We start from the raw sequence: 20,948 nt of genomic DNA on the forward strand, positions 1-20,948 counted from the left end.
CACGACAATTGCGTGGCCAGCATTTATTTCCCACCTTGCCAGTTGCTCAAGAAAGAGGAAAGATGCAATGGTGTGTAGGTTGCTGCCATTCTGCAGACTGAAAGTCAGGGGTTTTCATACAGGTGTCGTTAATTTCCAGGCTGACATTTTACATGAATATGGCTCTAGTTCTCAGTTAACTTGACTCATTTGTGAAGTGCATACTCAAAATGGCTTCTTCTTTTACCCAACTGTTGCTTTGGATTTGTTATCCTAACATGTCAAAACATGTATATGGTGGGGGGAACCCTGACTAGGTCACATTCTCTGTTCCTTTTGCCATTCTTGCTACTGCCTTCCTCACAAATAATTATTTTAGTTTCCTTACAGTATGTTGACAGCTGTTACTTTCCTCACAGCATGGCCAGATTTTCTTTCGGCGTTAAAATGCAGTGCTCTCTTCTGCTACTGCTCTGCCTCATTTCTTTTCAAGATGAGGTCATTTTAATAAACTGCCTTGCATCTAGCCCAAAATATAATGCTACTGTTTTAATAGTCGTCTTTTTTTTTTACTTGCAGCCTGGCCTGTGGTATATTATCATGAGTGGACACTGGCATGATGACTTACAGCAGCTCTTTTATGTAGCCATTAGTCACCGTAACATCGAAAAACACGTTTTTTTCCTCTTCTTCTTTTCCACTTCCTTCACTGCTTCCTCTTTTTTTGCTACAGGGAAAATATCCTGAAAACGGCAAAAGCTTTAGTTGAAGATACAAAATTGTTGGTTTCTGGTGCTGCCTCAAGTCAGGACAAACTGGCCCAAGCAGCTCAGTCATCAGCTAACACCATCACTCAACTTGCTGAGGTAGTAAAATTGGGAGCGGCTAGCTTGGGATCTGATGATCCTGAAACACAGGTGAGATGTTTTAAGATTTTTCTGATACTTTTAAGGAGGCCAGAGACAGTTTTCAATTGATAAGACTTTGTGCAACTTTTGCTTTTAAACAGCACAGTTCATCTCTCCTGGGACTTTTCTGGGTTTACTCAGACATTGCTCTTTTTTTAGAATACAATCAAGAGGTTAAAGCATTGAGTGGAACTAGACAGGCCTTTGTATAACACTTCTGCTTTTATTTCATGGGTGTGTTCCAGCTGGGATGCTTTTGGCAAAGTATTTGTCTCGTTTTTACTAAGTTGTGATTGGACCCCTGACATCCCATTTTTGTTCTAAAGAGCTTGCATGACTTTAAAGCTACTTATCCAGCTTACAACTGGGCTGCGCACTGTGTGTTACTCGTGGAGGCTAACAGGCTCCTGCCATTCTCTAGCTATATCTGAGTTGGTTTTCATTTAACTCAGTAACTTCAGCCTTCAGTGTAGATTATCTCAAATATTTCTTCAGTTGTTTGTTTGGATCTTAGTGAAATGGAGGTTGGCAAGCATATTGCAGATGTGCCTGTGGTGGTACCGAATTAGTTTGAAAAAGCCTGCTCATTTGCATAATGCTCTGAAAGGGATGTCTCTTCTGTTTTGCTTGACCTGTATGATGGACTAAACTTCCGAGATGTTCACACTCTTTTTTTTTTTTTAACAGAAAGATTTCCATAAACTAGCAACATTTGCAAAACATATATCACACATTGTTTTTCTCTAGATGTAAAAGCTGAGAATACAGTACGTAGAATAAAAGCTATTGTGCACAAGTAATTATTTATTTGGAGCAATTTTATATGGCCAGTTTGAAATTGTAGGTGCATCATGTGTCCTAAATGGAGCATTTCTAATAGTTTTAGCACACGATACTGTCACAACATTTTTTCATAGCAGCAACACTTAGCTTTACCTGGTGCGATAGAGTTTCAGATGTCTTACACTGCAAGTTGCCACACAACGTAGGCAGTTGGACAACAGAGAATTGCATCAGTCTGTCCTGTGTCTTAGGTTCTTTTCTTATTGCCGTGGTCAAAGAGCTTCCGAGCTACCAAAAGCTAAATAAGCTTTTCAGGAAAAGCAAAGACTTCAGTTCTGTGTAAGTTACATTGAACTACAAACACGAAGGAATAAGGCTGTTTTCTTATTATTTATAATGCTACAGAAATGCGGTTATTGAGAAGTGATTGTTCCACACCTTTATTTTTTTCCTGAGCTTTCTCATTTTTCATGCATCTTTCAACATTTTCCTTAAAATGAACTCTTCTGAATTCCAGCAAAATATTTAAAACTTCTGATTTTTTACTAGTGAAAAGGGCAAAGGAGAAGGATTTGGAGGAGAGAATTATTCCAATAATACCCTAAAATAATTAACAAGCTTGTTGTAGTGTCTGTATTTTGTCTAGGACTTCTGTCTTTAAGCTTGGATTTAGGAGACAATATCTCCAGATTTGACTTTTCCCGACTTTAAGGCCAACCAAGTTATTCAGCATTTAATTCTGTATAGCCTCTTACAGAGGTTCAACTTCCTTTTCCCTGAAAGAATGTCTCCCTCTAACACCTAGCCGTAGCAAGTACACTTGATCTTTCAGTAGGTGATTTCAGAATTGGTACATAACTATAGCATTAGACTGTAAGCTTATAATCAATCTGGTTTTTTGCTCTCGTCCCACTTCTACCCAAAGGGTAAAGAACGTGGAGAAAAGTAAACCTCCTCTCAGGGAAGCTCAGAGGAAGGAAATCCTACCTGCAATCGGCATTTCAACTTATTCACAGGAAATAGTCGCTTTTATAGATTCTGACTGGTTGTATGAAATACTGTAGCTATCAACACAGCTTTTCTCTTCCAGAATATTATGTGTTTTACTGGGGTAGAGGGAGGGTGGTACTATTTGTGTACCAGTAGTAGATTTTTTTTTTTTTTTTTTTTTGCTGTGTTTTATTTTTTCCTTAGCTGTGTTCTAAAAATCACACCCTCATCCAGGCTACCATTTCTTGCCTGAGGCTTACAGCTATTTCTCATTCCTACAGGTTGTCCTGATCAATGCTATCAAGGATGTTGCAAAGGCCCTTTCTGATCTCATTGGTGCTACCAAAGGAGCTGCCAGCAAACCAGCAGATGATCCATCCATGTACCAGCTGAAAGGTGCTGCCAAGGTAAAACCTTATTTTTACATTTTATTTGAAAGTATCTGTGCAATCACACTTGATAGACATGCGAAGCTTGGATTTCAGCAATTTCTGATTGCCTGAAATCTCATCTCTTTCTTTGGTTCATTATCATCCTGGGATGATACAGAAAAATAAGAAGACACTATTGAGTTTCCATGAAGCTATTGGTTTTTGTAGGCTGTCAGATGACTGGTGTGTTTTTGATGAAGGAACTGTAATCCTTCCAAAGAGAAACTTCTTTCTTTTGCAAGCCCATATCTGAGGGCAGGTTCTCCTTTAATAATGTTATAAACTAAAATTTATCCAGTATAAAATGGTACCTAAATACTACATTCTAAACAGTGACATATGCTCAGGATAAGCATGCAGCCTCCTTATTTAGACCTTGCAGCTTGGGGAAGGGGGGGAGAAGGGAGGGAGGGAGGAAGAGAAAACAAATGTCCGATAACTCTACAGTAGGATATTGTGCATTTCTGACCCCTCTCTCCTAGATCTTTCCAGGAAGTACATAGGTATCAAAGCTCAAAATTCGCGCAGATTATACCATACCTGTGATATCTTTGTGCTTTATTTTCCCTGCACCTGAGATGTATTATGACATTTGCCTCACAAAGATTTTGTGGCTTCATGTCTACAAAATATTTCCAGATGTGAAGATTTAGGCGGTATTACTTCTGCTTTGACATTATGAGAGTGTCATGGTGGCTTCTTGCTTGGCTGGAAGTTCTTCTCACTCTCATGTCTGTGGCTTACCTATAAGGCCTGTGCCTCTCTTCCTTTCAGAGCACATGAAAACAGTATATTGTGGAGGCACTACTTGAAAAGGACCCATCTAGTCAAGAAAAGTGGCTTCTTGGCTCTTCCTGCTGTGAAGAGCTCTTTGTGTTTTAAGTCATAATTGTCAAGAAGCTGGCCTTCCTGTCTCTTCTTTTTTCATTGTAGCTATCATTTGTATCTCAGCATACTGGGGTATAGGAAAGGTGTAGTTATTACAGTGATGATTAGGTTATTCTGCATCAGGACTGTTGGGTTTGTAACGGGAACAGTAACACTGATTCTATATCTGCATTTGGGCTTGAGGCTGGTGTTTGGCTGCTTGCTTACCTGGGGTTTTATCTGATTGTGGAGAATGTACTTTGTACATTTACAATCCAATACAGTAACAGTGTAAATTTCAAAAAGAAATACCATACCTTGATTCACATCTCTTTCAACTTGCAGTGTAAGATGTGCAGGAAGAAAAGACACTAACATAATCAATCTGTATAAGAGACCTACCCTGGAAATGTTGTGAATTTTCCATTTTTTTGTAAAATTTTTGCCGAAACACTCGCACTTAAGATGGTATCGCTCTGCAGTTAGTTGTGCTACATTTCTGCAACTTACACGGAACTTTCAGAAACTGGCCAACAGAAGAGTTGGTATTTAGTCCCAAAACAAGTACAGTTCCTGAAGCCTCTTGGGTCCTATTAGAAGTAATAATGCTACCTAGCTTCATTTGCCTTGCTTCATAACCTGCTGTCTCTGAAAAATGGGAGGAAGGAGTCAATTTTTGTCTTGCCTCTCTCTTCTTCAGGTCATGGTAACAAATGTCACATCGCTTTTGAAGACTGTTAAAGCAGTGGAAGACGAAGCTACTCGAGGGACAAGAGCTCTTGAGGCCACAATTGAGTACATCAAACAGGAACTCACGGTACAGAACAAAATAGTCATACCTGGCAGGTTTTGAAAGTATGCTCTTACACTCAAACCAGCCTGCCCAGGCACTCCTCCTCAAGCTATGCTTCACTGCCTTGCAGTGCGTTGGGTGCAATTTGGTTCTCTACCTGTTGCAAATCATCTCCGAAAGTACAATTACAATGCCACTTCAGCCCATCTACTTTCAGAGGTTACCAGTCCCCACTTTGAGATTTGAGATGCTACCGTCATGTACAAATTTGGAAGCAACTGCGTCTTTGTTCTTCAGACATTAAGCTTTTGCTACAGATGTTCTTTTCTCAGTCCAATGCTGTTCACTTTTTTTTGATCCTGGCTTTGGTAATGTCTCCTCAGCATCATAGCCATATTGCACCTGCAGTTTAATCTTGTTTCTGTTTTTCCTTTATTATGAAATGATACCACCAGTGATACATAGCCTGCTATCTGATATTCTGTCTGAGCAGGAATTAACAATAGCATGGAATTCTCTCCCGAATTAGGTGTTAGACCATGACAACTGTTTTGCTTCCTCTTTAAGATATAAAAGTACAGCCTCCAGCTGCAGCTTTCAGTTGTTTTTTTTCACTAGTACACTAGTCAGTGACATAAATTAATACCTGCATGTTTGTGAAGAAGCCTGATTTTTTTCCTTCCTTTACTTACAGTCCATTTCTATTAAAAAACCCTATAGACACAGTCTTCAGCAGAAAATATTTTGTTGTATAATCTGTGGATTAGCAATTCTTACACTGTAACTGCACTGGCACAGTTTTGCCTTGTCAAGTGCTCTCCATAAAACATCTATTTTTCATCGTGCGAGCAATGTTGTTGTAATGAAGAAATAACTCTTGTTTATTTTAATTTTATTTTTTTTTAATATCTGTATATAGTTGTTGGGAATTCATACAGTGTCTGCAGTGGTAAAAACTCCTGATTCAGTACCTGATCAGGAATGTTCTGTACAATATCTAGTGCACGTTACTGTCGTGTATGCTCATGAAGGCCTGGCTAAGTTTTACATTCCTTCCCATAACTCTGATCTAAAACCTCTCCAGACCTGCCATTGACGGATTGTGCATTATCACATCTGCTTTCTCAGTCTGGTTGGTATCTCTTTGAAATTTTCCTCCTTTTGCTTTTCCTTTTGTCAGCATTGCTAAGGAATGGGTCTGTGGTGGTGGTGGTGTCATCTCTTTCATGGGGAGAAAAGTAGAGTACTAGGAGAGGGTCGAGAGGAACTGAGGATGGCACGTATGTGCTCAAGAAAATGCATTGAGCTTGACTTGGAACTCCAGGGGACTGAATCTGAGCAACATTGAGGGATGTCCTTCAGATACTTAACTAGACTTCATTTTTTAACATCGCTTCCATTTCTGGAGCGAGACAGTGAAAAACTGATGAACCGGGAGCATGGGATAGACCAGGCTCATTTTTGTCCAGACATTTGCGTTCTGTAACCACTAGCCTGCTTAGGTTGCGCTGTGTGTAGTCAAGAAACCTCTCCTGATTAATTGTGCACTCCGAATTGCCCCTGCACAGTAAAAGAATGGTAAGCAAATACAGACTAAAGCTTGAGAAAAGGAAATAGAAGATAAAAGTAAGGTTACCCGGCTCTTACTACCTACATCTTACCACAGTTCGTGTATTCCAGTGTTCGTGAGAGTATTGTGTACTGTCAGATAATTTGAACTATTTTCACACGATTCACCCTGCAAAATTTTCTCTTTAGGTTTCGAAGGGAGACTAAGTATAGCATAAGAGACAACGCTCCACCTCCACTTTTTTAAGATACATTTGAATATTTTAGTGATGCTCTCAGTCTGTCCTGCACTGTGCTATCAACAAGGGCTTCTAGGGCCCAGCCTTTGCAGGGGAAGGATCTCCTCATGTGAGTAGACCAGCCTAAGCAGCAGTCAGGATGAAAAAAGAATATAATTAAAGGAATAGTAATTCTTTTGATCCTGTAACACTCTGAACAGCTGTCTGTAACACACTGTCATCCAGGTAGTGAAATGGCAGATGAGATGAATGGGTTAACCTTTTTTGGTATGCTTCCCTCAGCTTATTGTTTCTCTCTGCTGTCTGTAGGTGAGCAGGCTTATCAGGACCAGGCTTATGACAAGCAAGAATGATATTCGAGTGCTCCAAATATGTTTCTAATTTCCTGCTGTTCAAAGGCTGCTTCCAGTTGCTGTCTCTTTCTCACGGTCATTCTGCTTTGACTTGAATGGTATCAGGCTTTCCTTCTGCTTTCACTTTTAGGTGTTTCAGTCAAGCGAGGTTCCAGAAAAGACATCATCACCTGAAGAATCAATCCGGATGACGAAAGGAATCACCATGGCAACTGCCAAAGCTGTTGCAGCTGGGAACTCATGCAGACAGGAGGATGTGATTGCTACAGCAAATCTGAGCCGCAAAGCAGTAGCTGACATGCTAACAGCTTGTAAGGTAAAGATTCACTTCCTTGCCTAAGACTGAATTTTTTTGGTTTTTGTGTGCCTCTAAATCCCTTGAATGTTATAGTTTCTGTTCAGTTTCTTTGTATTAATGCTCTACTTTTCAGATGAGAAAGTTAATGGTTATGATAATTTTAAGGGAACGTCTCTCTCAGGATTTTCTGTGCTATGCACAGAAAAAGAAGCAGCACTAATATTGCCTATTTTCCTCTTGTGAAAATGAGAAGTTTTATTTGACCTGAAATTTCCTAGTTTTCAGTCTCCTATTAAACTGGAAGACAAACAATCTGTGCAAGTAGTAGAATATACAAATAATCCTATGGTCACAAATATGATTTCAGTATTTCTAGGAACGGTGAAAGGAATGGTGAAAGGAATCACTCAGGTCTATTTTTAGTAGTCCTTTCCCCCCTAACCAAACCTGTCTGCTTGCTCAATTTCTTCTGTGCTTTTCAAAAATGTGTTTTGCCTTTGCGCTAAAAATATTGGTACCCTGTTTTCTACACTTGCTTGAGCTAGACAACTTTCAAAAACTGACCTGCAAAACTGGGGGGAAAGTATGTGTCATTAAATGGCTGTTAAGCCATTAGGCTTTGTTCTGATGATAAAAATGATCTAGGCATAAATTTAAAAAAAAGGGATTCTAAAGATCTCATTCCTTTTGGTCCTCAGCAGTAACACAAAAGTGCCTTTGCCTGTAAATTATATTTATTTACTTTTGCCTTTACGTGTATGGAAGATGACAGTAAAATAATGGTGCTCTCTGTGAGGTATCTGATTTTCAGTATTTGGTCACATTCTAACTGCCTGCGTCAGTCCCAGATCAATTTTTAGGCTAATAGTGCCCAGGTGGAAGGGTTAATTTTGTTTTTAAAATGATCCTTGTGCAAAAGTGCAAGTTCTAATATAACTTAGAACTGGATTTATACAAAACCATTGAATGAAACTTTTTATTTTGACTTAGTTTTCTGACAGGGTTTTTAGTGTCTGACAGTTCTTGACCACTTTGCGTGCTTCAAATTTTGATTCTGTCCTCTCCACTTCATAAACTCAGAAGGTCAACAAAACGAAGCAGCTCTAATTTGCATGGGAAAATTAAACAACTGGGCTACTTACATGAGAACTACCATAGCCTAATATGTCTCGGGTACAATCCAGTTAATTGAAACTTTGAACGGAGGCTAAGAACAGTTCACAGTTGTGCAACGTTCTGACAAATCAATTCAGGCATGAATTCAGATGCTGAGGCGCACTAAACATCCTTTGTCATTTGGAAGCGGCTAGTGCAGACACATTTTTGTTTCGATCTCTCCAAACAGGCAGCAAATTCTCAGGAACAGAATCCTCTGTTTCCAAAACTGTTATAAACACACTCACATACACAATATACAGCCCGATACGTAATTTTGAACACTTAATTATGAACATTCATCTTTTTGTGTTTACATTTGCTCCCAGTTAATTTAATGGTTTCGGAGTTCCTGCATTGCAAGCAGCCGACAGGATGAAACTTTCCTACAAACTGCACAGTGGAGGTCAGGGATGCTGGAAGAGCATTTGTGATCTCCCAGGGAATTACCTTCACAAAGAAAGCAATCTACAGAAGGAAAATGGCTGGGAATCATTTTACTTACCTGTAATGATATGCTGACAAGGAGTAAGATCTAGTTTTATCTTGTCTAGCTTTCCTAAAATCAAGGGCGGTTTATTGGGCAAACAGGAATAAAAGTCTCCAGGTATACTAATTTTATGCACTATCTAAAATGTATGACAAAATAGCCATGTCATTTAACAAAGCTTTTAAATACACAGTTTGTACCAGACTTTATTTAGAAAATCCTGTTTCTACAAATTTCACTCAGACACTTAGAAATCGTATGCCATTAATTTCTACAAATCGATTACTGTACATGGCATTTCCATGATAAGCCACATCCCTTGAATTTTAGGGGTAGGAACCAGCAGTCTTAGCCTCACTGTGCTGTAAAAGCTGTGCAATGCAGTGCAACTTGTTTTTTGTGGTATTTGACAAATACTGGGGGGGTTTCCAGTGTGATTGAGCTAGTCTGTACAATAAGCGCTGACAAATAATCAGATTTTGATGTCCTTTGGGCTAAGACAAAACTGAGTGTGTATGATCTATGGTAGGATTGTATAGAACATAACTCAGACTTCCCTGGTGTCAGGAATTTAAATTTAAAGTTCTGTTTCATTGCCAGCTGCCTAAGGCAAGTAGTATAAGGGATTTGACTTATTAGCAGTTATATATATGCTTGTGCTTGTTCTGCTATACATGAATTTACAGTGCTCATTACTAACTCTAGGCTTATAAGTAGATGTCATTTCAAAAGACAATGAGGTTGATTACTGCGGGATACAACGAACCAAAACAACTTTCATTAAAGTCAGTGGAAACACTGTAATTACATTTACTTGAAGGTTAGAGTAGGCCCTAAGGTAATAACAATTTCTGTCTTTGTTACCTATTCGTATAAAATAATGACTGTGCAGTAAGTAACCTGTGCATAATATCACTATTCTAATGATTGCTGTTGGAAAGGAAACAGGTATGAAAGGTCCGTCAAAAGCATAGAAAATAATTGAAGCGAGTAATGACTGAGATCGTTACATAACCAGTAGATTGAGGGAAACGATTATTCACCTTTTCTCAGCACTTATTGCACTGCATCTAGAATACTGTGTCCAGTTTTGGGCTCCCCAAAAGAAGAAAGGCACTGATTAAACTGGAGCCAGCTCAGCAGAGCCCACCCAGACAGCTGGGGCTGGAGCACAGACCCTGTGAGGAGATGCTGAAGAGCTGCCTGTTCAGCCTGGAGAAGAGATGGCTTTGGGGGGACCTCACAGCAGCCCTCTAAAACCTACCAGGGGATTGCTGAGAGGGGGCAGTGTAGGGCTATTTACATCAGGTGCATGGCAGGGGGACGAAACACAATGGTCAAAAATTGAAACATAGGAACTTCCAATTATTCTACTGTAGGGATAGTTAAGCATTGGGACGGGGGCCTAAAGAGGATATGAAATCTCCATCTTTGGAGGTTTTCAAAGACCTAAGTGATCTGGTCTGAATTTAATGTTGACCCAGCTTTAGGCAGGAGGTTGGACTATGTGAATTCTCCAGGTTCCTTCAAACAGCACTGATTTTTTGACTCTGACTATCTCAGTACATTTTACCTCCACAAGTTACTCATCAGCGTTGACGGGCTAGAAGTTATAGTGCTAGAGTCATGTAGTGCTTGCTGCCTTACTGTTTTGAAAGACAAAATGAGGGCTGATAGTGAAGAGAAGCCTCAGCATGAGGAAATAAATGTGTATTCTGGTTCTTTGGACACATGTTTCAGTTTGAGGTGCTTCGGCAGGCTTTCTGTGCAAGTCTGGAGAAGTAAACATTTCTGTTGTGAGTCCTAACTGGTGTAGTGAGATTTCTGTTGGGATGTTTCTGGGTTGCAAAAATGTCTTCCTAAAATGACTTTATCACCTCTTTAGTCTGCTGGGAAGTATATGGTTTGTTTTAAGACTCATTGAATCTTAAAAATGCTCCCAAAATATTCTGATATCAGTCTTGACTATGTATGCAAAGCATAAAAGGAAGCTTATATTTCTCTCCTACAGATGTTTGCTCTAACTGCATGTGTAACAAAAATCTTTAAGTGCAGAAGAGGCATATTAGGGTGCTTACAATGTATTCATATGAAACACTGGGGCATCCTTCTGCCCTATTTGAAAATGAAAAATAAGCTGTTCTGGATTTTTTGGGCTTCTGGAGCTTGCTTGAAGTATGCTGAAGATGGGGAAAATCCTATCCTGTTTCCTCCCGTCTCCTTTCCCTTCAGATTATTTGTTGACAAGATGAAGAGATGAAGGTTGCTAATGAGAGCCGTTTTCGTGCTCTGCTGATCTTGAACTTCCCGGCAGAGGGAGCCCATAGACCAGCTCCAGGCCCAGCTGACAACAGCCCTTGCTCGAGATGTTGAGGGTTGCAGGAAGGGCTCAAAATGAGTGAGCAGCGAGATAATCCCCCGTCCCAGTGGAAGATATGAGCCTGCAGGGGTGGAAGGAGCTGTTCTGTAAGAGGAAATGCAAATTTTTAAGATTTTTAAGGAAGTTTCAATTGTCAACAACTAGCACTTCTGTTCAGTCAAAAAGTTCCCTAGAAGTTTATTTTAGAAAATACAAGGCTTCAATTGGCTGTAGCTTTAACTTTTTATTAAAAATAAAATGGTTGAATTAGTCAGGCTTATGTCAGACATTATACTTAGAATCCTTAAGAAGTCAAAGAACTGACCCTGCTGCTCTTCTCCGTATTTAAACAGATGGTTCCAGGACTGCCTGTTGCTGTCTTAAATCCCTATGTCGAGCTAAAGCCATTAATAAGCTTTTACTTACAATGTGTTACCAGATAACAAAAAGCAGCTAACGCTTTTTTTTGGGTGGGTGGGTTGGTTGGTTGGTTTGGGTTTTGTCTCTCATGTAGAATAACGATATCCTGGCACTTCTGTAGCACTTTTCATCTGCCGTTTGCAAAGCTTTCTATAAGGAACAAACTATTCTCTTTATCTTGCAGAACGGAGAAGGACAAGTGAGACACCCACAACTGACCCACGCACTGGGCTGGTGGTTGACCTCTGATTGGCCCAAAGTCTTCTGGGGCCAGCCCAGTGCTTTGGTCTCTAAACCAGATGGCCGTTTCTGCTTTCATTCCTTGATGGGAGGCTCTGCAGGCTTACAATTAAAAAATTGTTTTAGCATATTTCTAACCTGTAAGATGTAAATGGCCATTTGTGGGTGGCAAAACCACACTTAGAATTTTTATTTTTGTTGGTATTAGTAAAAAAGAAGAGCCACAATAGCATAACCTTGGCACTGTAGAACAGTATATACACAACCCAAGAGCCCATTCCAGCCCCAAGGTGTTTTCCAAGTGATATACCTTCATTAGAAGAAATCATAAATCCTCTTGTATCTTCAGATGGTTCTTCAAGGGTTTCTCTATTTGTTCTCAACTGGCAGAAGGAAGTAGTACTACTGCTGACAATACCTAAGGAAGGACATTTAAGAAAGACTGCACATGCAGACCCAGACAGGAGGATGTGCTGATACAAGGAAAAGTGTTCCCAATGCCATTCTCAGAACTGGAGCTCTGCTGCTCTTCAAGCACAGTTTGCTTACACCTTTACAACAGAAATGGCTGGCCCTCAAGCTCAAATGTTATTTGCACATTACGAAAAATCTCTTCCCTTCTCTTTCCTCTATCTTCTCTGTGTTGACCTCCTCTTGTGGGAGCAGTTTTGGGGTACTAATGTTGTTTTGCCTCCTCAGCAAGCATCATATCACCCAGATGTGAGCGAAGAAGTTCGAGAGAGAGCCCTGCGCTTTGGAACAGAATGTACCCTGGGATACTTGGAACTCCTGGAACATGTTCTCCTGGTAAGGAGTCGTCTGCATACACATACTGGATCCCTTCCAAAGAGAATAATCTCTCTGACCTCTTTCTATAGTAGCTGCTGATAAAAATGTGTCATCAGTTTGTCACAAGATTATGAACAGGTTTTTTTTCCTGTTATTCAGGAAAAGCAAGCTAAAGTAAACTCAGTACTTCAGCTCAAACTGCGAGGCAAAAGGAAGACTGGAAGTACTTAAATGGGACTGAATTCTGGATCAGATCTGGAGGCAGTACAGGTCCTGACCTAAAAATGGTCCCCGACAAAGAAATTAAAATAAGACACTTCAGTACTCTTTTAAGCCCACTATAAGCATTAGACATGTTAGGCACACTCCTGTTCCCCAGACCAAAGAGGTTACATAATCTTTATGAAAGCACTTTTACATGCCTTTTGCAGTCCTGATTCCAGGAAAATAAGAGGCACCTAATCAATGCCATCCCAAAACCCCAAGCCAGCGCTGCCTCACAAAGAGCTTACCAACTCATGCCAGACATGACACCCCCAAAGCTCTGCATAAAACTTCTCCACTCAAATCCAAACTCATGAATCCTGCTGTCAGTTGGCTTTTTTGACCATATGTAATTATCACATAATATATTGTTCTTCTGTTCCTATTACATTTTTAGGAAGCAATAATGCGTGTTTGAACTAACATTTGTGAGATATTGAAGTTTCTGGAGGTGTCTTAAATCAGTTTCATGGACACCCAGAGATTTCTTTTAAGTGGCTTTAAGCTGACATATTAAAGTCTCTGAAACTGAAATTTGCAGCCACTAACTGCAGATTAGCAAATCCAAGTCAGCTTTACTGCTGAGAATACAGCATGTCTAATCATTTGCATCAACTCATTGAAATATACGTAACATAGAAGTAAAGTCACAGTTATGCTTGCCACTAGCAGGGAAAATAGTTCAAGAAAGATTGAACTTGTTAATGTAATTCCTAGAGCTGCATAGCAGTAAGTAATTTAGCATTAGACATGTGATCCATTTTTAGTTTAGGAGTACTTTAGGGAGTTTTTCAGATTTGGTCTCCCGAACTCAGTCGTAGTACTTGTTTCAAACTATGTGACAGAACAGACCAAAGACTTGAGTCAATTTTTGCTCATTTTATTTTTCTCTCTCTGCTTAAGTGAAGAGGCTTAAGGTAAGAAAGGCCTGTTCCTCCAATGAAGTGGAACAGGCCTTTCTTACCTTAAGCTGCTTTACATTCAGGGCCCTAAAGCCATAAGAAAATTTCCCCCCCTCGACGTTTGCTGCCTTAGAAAACTGTCTCTGACCCAGACTACAACCACAATTGAAGAGCACGCCTGCATGGAAAAAAAGATGTGTGGAATGGTAACTTCATCTTGACTCTTTGCTGAAGTCTGTCTAGAACTAGTCGCATACACACGTAATACATTCAGGCTGTGCTCCATAAATGTAAACAGGATCTGGAAAGTAGATGAAAAAAAGATCACTTTTGGAGGAGCATTGAACCAAGTAAATGACAGACTTTTTGCTCTAGGGACTTTTGCCCTCTTCCCCTTGAGTTCTAACTCTAGGGAGTTGTGGCAGAGACACAGTCTAGCTGTAATCCAAGTGATTTGTTTGCTTGTTCTGTGGTTACCTGAGCTGTTCTGCCATACGCAATCTTGCTAACTTAATGTCCTAGCTCAGATTTGTCTTGCTCAGATAAAAGAAAACGATAGCAAGATGGTTTCAGTGTCAGACAATCCTGTTGCTTCCTGATCCCTGTTACTCTGGTAGTTTAGAACCCCTAGGTCTACAGTCTCATTTAATTTATAACCCCCAGAAATGCAGATCATCTCAGATTAGAAATCTCCACTTAGTCCACGTGGCACCTTGTGATACGATTGTTAGTAAGTTCAGTCATGCCCTTGGTAGTCAGGCTAGGGGTGATTGCATGGGTGTCTCAACACAGGGATGCCAAGGAGTACTATTCAGTAGCCATATTTCTTTGAAGATGATACTTTTTAGGTGCAAGAGTTGTCAGATGCAATATCTATCTTAAGCCAGTGTATTGACTTGTGCAGAGGTTGCATTGTGCAAGTGGCACAAAACTGACTTGATTGCTCAAAGGAATATTCCTCTAATCACCTACCTAGAGGTAGGGTGCGGGAACACACTAATTAAAGCTGTTGGGCATGCACAAATTCATATAAAACAACTTGTAAGTTGTATTCTTAGCAAGGTTAAAGACTGACCTGCCCTCCTACGTATTCATATGCTCAACCTCGGTCAGTATTGATGCATGCTGAGTTGAGGGGAAGTCTGAAGCTTTTGTTGTTGTTCTCACGCCATGCCTGTACATGACTCTGCAGGGGATGAGAATCTGCTGTGAGTTCTAAACTGGCTTTAAAACAATGCAGTTTGTAAACCACCTAATTTTAAAATTTGCCTCCATTTGTTCCATTCCAACATTGTCACCGCTGTCATAGGTAGGTAGCACTAGTGTCACAGTTGCTGGAGCAGAAAATGTCATTCTTTGCTATAGTCCTGACCACATTTGTGTATTTTTGGACATTTTTGCTTCTGCGGGAAGATAACCCTTGAGATGCTCAGTGCTAAATTTCTGCCACACTAAGGGATTATGCAGTCTATAAACCTTGGTTATAACTGTGTTGTTACATTTTGTTAGCATTGCAGATTGTTTAGCTATTGAGGATTCATGTACTTCTGTTTTCTATGGAAACTACTTGACTAAAGATCATCCTTAGGAAGCAGGAGACCAGTCCACCCATACATTGACATGGCAGTTCCAGAGAGAGAGAATTCCTCGTGTGGCAGAGTTCTCACCAGGCCAAGTTAAGAAAAGAATTCAGTTTAGTTTAGTTCTGTCAAAGTAAGGGGTTAGGCCTTTGACTGCAAAATGGGAAACATGCTTACAAAAAGATAAACTGTATTTTCAATGTGTGCCTAGTTTTCAGAGCTGCTTTGCGGGGGAGTTTTTGAAAACATTAAGAAAATGCACACCTGAATGTGACTTTTGAGACTCAACCTCTTGTTTAGCTCTTAAATCGCTCTCTATAATCTGTCACTCTCCTTTCAGAAGTAGTTTTTGAGTATACATGAATTTCCAGAACTTAATCTTTTTCTCCTTACAATATGGTAATTAAAAATGCAAATGTTCCTGTTCAGGGGAAGAATTCAACTTCGCTGTCTGAATGTCTGACTGTTTTCCATTTGAAGAAGCACAGTTTAATACTTGATGCAAATTCAGTTCAGAGGTGTCGTTCTTTCCCTTCTATTTAAGGGTCTTGCCAGGATTGGCATTTCCATTGTGTTCACCATTGCTGATTTCTTCCAGAACAGGCAACTAGCGCTAGCTTGCAGAACTCTGTAATTCTATTTCTTAGAAATAGTGACCAACCAGTTTGTTAATACTAGAAAATTAGCTCCTCTCCAGCAGCTTAGAAAGACTTAGCCTGATGCGTAAGTATAACGACTAATATCTGAGAACAGAGTGCTAAAGCTGTGTGTTCCTCCCACATAGTCACACATGCACCTCTGTTTCGGTGAATTCTGTCCTAGTTTTAGCACTGAGAACTTCCAGACGATATTGTTAGTTCCTGTAGAAATGCAAGGCAGTGCCACTTTCCTAGTATGCATCAGATGTTGCAGTGTAAACCTTTGCTCCTAGTGATTCGTTGGCAATTGTATTTCTCTCACTGGACTCATGTTTTCTCTCAGACGATTGCTGTATAAAATAAATCTTTCACTAGCGTGCCTTGGGAATGTTCCAGCGTTCTCTGGAATCCTTACTAATATGCATTATTACATTTTATCTTTTTCTCTAGATCCTTCAAAAAACGACTCCAGAACTAAAGCATCAGTTGGCCTCTTTCTCCAAGCGGGTTGCCGGTGCTGTTACAGAGCTCATCCAATCAGCAGAAGCAATGAAAGGTGAGTTGGGCGGCCTGGCTACCAGTACAGTGTGCTTTTTACTCCAGAGATGATGATCTGTCATTTTTGTAGTTTAAAACGAAACCAAAAACTAACAAAAACCCTTTTAGTATGTTCTAGGTGTCTTGGTACCGCCTACTTCTATTCTTTTAATTTCCCTGCTGGTATTCACGTGTTCACAGTGTTGGTAAACATGTCTATTTGACCCTCGCCCACTTCATATGATCTGTCATAAGTCATCTGTAAATCATGTGGCCTTTGAAGATGGAACCATGAAGCAGAGCACTGGAGCCACAGTAGCAGAAAACAAAATACAGTATCACTCCTCTTGAACTGGTGGCTGAATTGTAATTGGATGGCTGGTTCCTTTCCTTACACTCATGTTTGTTCAGTCAAAATAAGTCCTTTGCTTTGCAGTGATAGTTGCTTTCCAACTTCAAATAAAAGGGGATACCGTCACCTTACTGAATTAATACTCAGCCTCTAGCAATTATGTCAATTTTAGGTCTATAGTGCTTACAGTCCTCTGTCTGACAAAGTATGTTAATGAAACAATGAGACTTAAGAAAACTGTGGTCTGGATTTCCTGAACTCTTAGAATTGAACAACTTGTGGACAAATATAAATTTAACACTCAAATAAGCAATTAATTCCATTGCTTAGCAGAAGTTCACTGTTCTTATAACAGATCAGTGATATTTTTCTCAGATACTGACTTCCTTAGTAAAATTTTTATCCAGTGATGCATGCGAACTCATAGGACGACAGTTCTAACATTCTACATTTTAAATGAGATTAATACATATGAAGGGTGGTGTTACTAAATATTAGACCACTACTGCTGAAGCACATCGACTACCAGATTTACTGCGAACTTCAGTCTAAAGAAATCTTCACAGCCATCAGAAAGGCATATGAGCTTTCTAATCTCATAGGTAATAATGCTACAATAAAATATTTTGAACAAAGCATTGTAATCACTTTTTTTAATTCTGTCCCTGCCCCCCCCGCCCCCGTCCCCCCGACAAAGGCTTCTAGTAAATTCATATTTGTTCAATCATTCTTTCCTAAGCTTGGCCAGAGAACACTATACTCATTTTTCTGATATTCTGAGTAATATACACTGCAGGTTTTCCTCAGTTATTTCCTGCTTTTATCAGTCCTTGGGAAAGAATCCTGATTAAACACTTTTCATATATGAGAATCTCTTATTATTTTCTGATTTTTTTTTTCCCTCTATGTCTTAATGTAGTTACTCTGTTTCATATAACAGTGATCTACATTATGCTTTTTCCCTGATCGGGTAGATTTATTGAATTCTTCAGCCTTTTCTGCACTCTTTCTTATGTTTCGATATTTCCATTTTCATTTGCTAACAAGCCAAGGCAACAGCAGAATTTTTCTATTCCCTAAATGCTTTTTCAAAATCTTTCTATTGTCCTCATCTTTGGAGACATTTATTCATTTCCAGTAGTTTTTGCACTTTAATTCATATTCATTAACATAAAAATTTACTTTTTATTTCTTTTTTCACTTACTGCCTGTAGGGGATTTTTTTTTTATGCACTTTAGAAACTTTTGTGGAAAGTAAAATGTTTTTTAACCGTTCCCAATTTTCATTCCTAATTTTCATTTATAGACACATGATAAAATTCTGTCTCCTAACCAATTTAGCATGTAAATGTTTTCACCTTTGTGAAATGCCTTTTTTTGAAGAGGAACTGCTACATTTTACAAGTTTGGTTTTGACTGTGTTTATATATGCTACCCATATCAAAAATATTTTTTTCCCCTGCTTATCTGCCAATATTAGGTTTTAATGTAGAATTCCTTCATCTTGTACACCATTTGAGCTGAGAAATTGTCTTTGGTAATGTTTTGATATTTGATATAAAATACATACATACGTACTATATAGGGATTAGCAGCATGAAACGTAGCTCACTAGGATTACAGTACCATGTACTTCAGTTCTCTCCCAGCACATCATTTGTATCAGAACTAGCGTGGCCAGCAGGAGCAGGGAAGTGATCGTGCCCCTGTACTCGGCACTGGTGAGGCCGCACCTCGACTACTGTGTTCAGTTTTGGGCCCCTCACTACAAGAAGGACGTTGAGGTGCTGGAGCGTGTCCAGAGAAGGGCAACGAGGCTGGTGAGGGGTCTGGAGAACAAGTCTGATGAGGAGCGGCTGAGGGAGCTGGGGTTGTTTAGCCTGGAGAAAGGGAGGCTCAGGGGAGACCTCGTCGCTCTCTACAACTCCCTGACAGGAGGTTGTAGCGAGGTGGGTGTCGGTCTCTTCTCCCAAGTAACTGGCGAAAGGATGAGAGGAAATGGCCTCAAGTTGCACCAGGGGAGGTTTAGATTGGATGTGAGGAAAAATTTCTTCACTGAAAGGGTTGTCAAGCATTGGAACAGGCTGCCCAGGGAAGTGGTGGAGTCACCATCCCTGGAGGTATTTAAAAGATGTGTAGATGTGGCACTTAAGGACATGGTTTAGTGGTGGACTTGGCAGTGCTAGGTTAATGGTTGAACCTGATGATCTTAAAGGTCTTTTCCAACCTAAATGATTCTATGACTCTGTGATCATAAATGGGAGCCAGCCATTTTGTATTATCCTGTAATTTGGTCATCCATAGCAGAAACTGCCTCATTCTTTAGCTGGTGCAATGTTGATCCATAAGCATTCAAGGTTATTTCCTTTGATGTTTGATGTATCAGACGTGGGTTATGCTATTTCTGAGGCAAGTGCCAGTATCCTTCTCCTCAGTCGCTCTTCCTTAATAACGATTAATGTTTCAATTGCTATTTTAATATTAGGTTCACCCAAACTTTCTGATCCAGTTTCAGTCAGTTTAAAAAGGCCTTGAGATATTTTTTTCTTTTCTTTGTTTTTTTCATTCTAGCTTAGTCTTCCTTTGCCTGGTGTACACTGTTTCCCATCCTTTTCTGTTTCCATCTGTGACGCCACTTCCTCCCCTTGCCCTTAGAGTTATGGACTTAGAAGTTCTCTTTCTGGTTTCCTTTTCTCTCTCCGTCTGACTTTCCTTTTGGCTGTTTCATTGCTTCCCTCAATCCAGAACATGGATGCTTTCTGAATCTTGTCATCCACAGAATAATGTTATGAAATTGAGAATAATAATGCACTGAGAACTTCCAAAAATCTGAGATCACTTCCAGCCAAACATTCATTTTGTGGACCTACAAAATTTCTTCGAGTCAAGAGAATGCCAAAAACTCAACCAAAAAAAAAAAAATGTTGACCTTTGGATATGTTTCAGAAACTGCTTTGGCCTTCTCTACGTTGCTGTTAGAAACACATTGCCAAAAGCGTGCTTTCTTCAGTCAATACTAGCTTCATCTCTAACCACTGCCAAAAGAGACTGAAAAGTGTGCTGTGGATGATTATCTGTTGTCTATAACATGTCCTCTTTACCATTCTCTCAGACTTCTCAATGTACCTTACAACTTGGTCAAGTTAGAAGCTCATCTTTGTAAGAGCTCTGATAAATGAAAGTTGAGTGACAGCTAGTTTTGTTCCCAGTATGGACAGTATCCCTTTTTGAAGCTGCTTTGCTTACACAGTTCTTAATTAATTTACTTTCATAACAGAATCATCCTGCTAAATACTTTTTTCACTCTGACTTACATTTTGTTCTCAGTGGCATAAACTACAGTGTTTTTATGCCACTATGGTACTAAAATCAGCTTTCTACGATGTGCATTCTGTATTTGACACTTGAAGTGTGATTGTAAATCACCCTGTTTGAATGGCAGCTCACAGTGGCACTGAAGTTATTGTCTTCGTCTCCATTAATTTCAGGGACAGAGTGGGTGGATCCAGAAGACCCAACAGTCATCGCAGAGACAGAGCTACTAGGGGCTGCAGCATCAATTGAGGCTGCAGCAAAGAAGTTAGAGCAGCTGAAACCAAGAGCCAAGCCAAAGGTGAGTGTCCATCCCCATTGTTTCTTTGAAGTTAATAAAGCAGAAGATGCATATAGCCCATATATTGGTGTATACTTTGTTACTGTCCACGATAACGGTATAAACAATCAAACCTTGCATCAGTCTCGGTGCCACTAGGCACTGCACTGGATGGGACTTACCCCTGAAGGAAGAGGGTAAAAAGATGCTTGGCAGGGAGTGAGTCAAGCACCAGCCGTGAGCAAGCAAAGGAAGAAAAGCCAAATGTTAGAAATGTTTTTAAGAGTTACAGTATCATTATTGTTGATTATTTACTTTTCTGTTTCCAAACACATTTTACTGATGTGAAGAGTCATTCTCACTTGCTTTCCTTTGAAGATCCTTTGTTCTCATCTGAATGTGTGTAGTATAGCAGGAGAA

The 20,948-nt window shown here is 39.8% G+C and overlaps 1 protein-coding gene across 1 annotated transcript in view; it reads left to right on the top strand.

Annotated features, from left to right (window-relative positions):
* Positions 1 to 20,948, top strand: part of TLN2 (talin 2) — a 175,042-nt gene that overhangs the window by 134,356 nt on the left and 19,738 nt on the right. Inside the window, exons 47-53 of the mRNA XM_009330049.1 lie at positions 713 to 896; positions 2,942 to 3,067; positions 4,659 to 4,775; positions 7,043 to 7,228; positions 12,574 to 12,681; positions 16,498 to 16,603; positions 20,425 to 20,549. Of these exons, the coding sequence (XP_009328324.1) occupies positions 713 to 896; positions 2,942 to 3,067; positions 4,659 to 4,775; positions 7,043 to 7,228; positions 12,574 to 12,681; positions 16,498 to 16,603; positions 20,425 to 20,549 (952 nt within the window). The remainder of the gene's footprint in view (positions 1 to 712; positions 897 to 2,941; positions 3,068 to 4,658; positions 4,776 to 7,042; positions 7,229 to 12,573; positions 12,682 to 16,497; positions 16,604 to 20,424; positions 20,550 to 20,948) is intronic.

This window comes from Pygoscelis adeliae, unplaced genomic scaffold, assembly GCF_000699105.1.
Source record: "Pygoscelis adeliae isolate BGI_AS28 unplaced genomic scaffold, ASM69910v1 Scaffold298, whole genome shotgun sequence".
Taxonomy (NCBI): domain Eukaryota; kingdom Metazoa; phylum Chordata; class Aves; order Sphenisciformes; family Spheniscidae; genus Pygoscelis; species Pygoscelis adeliae.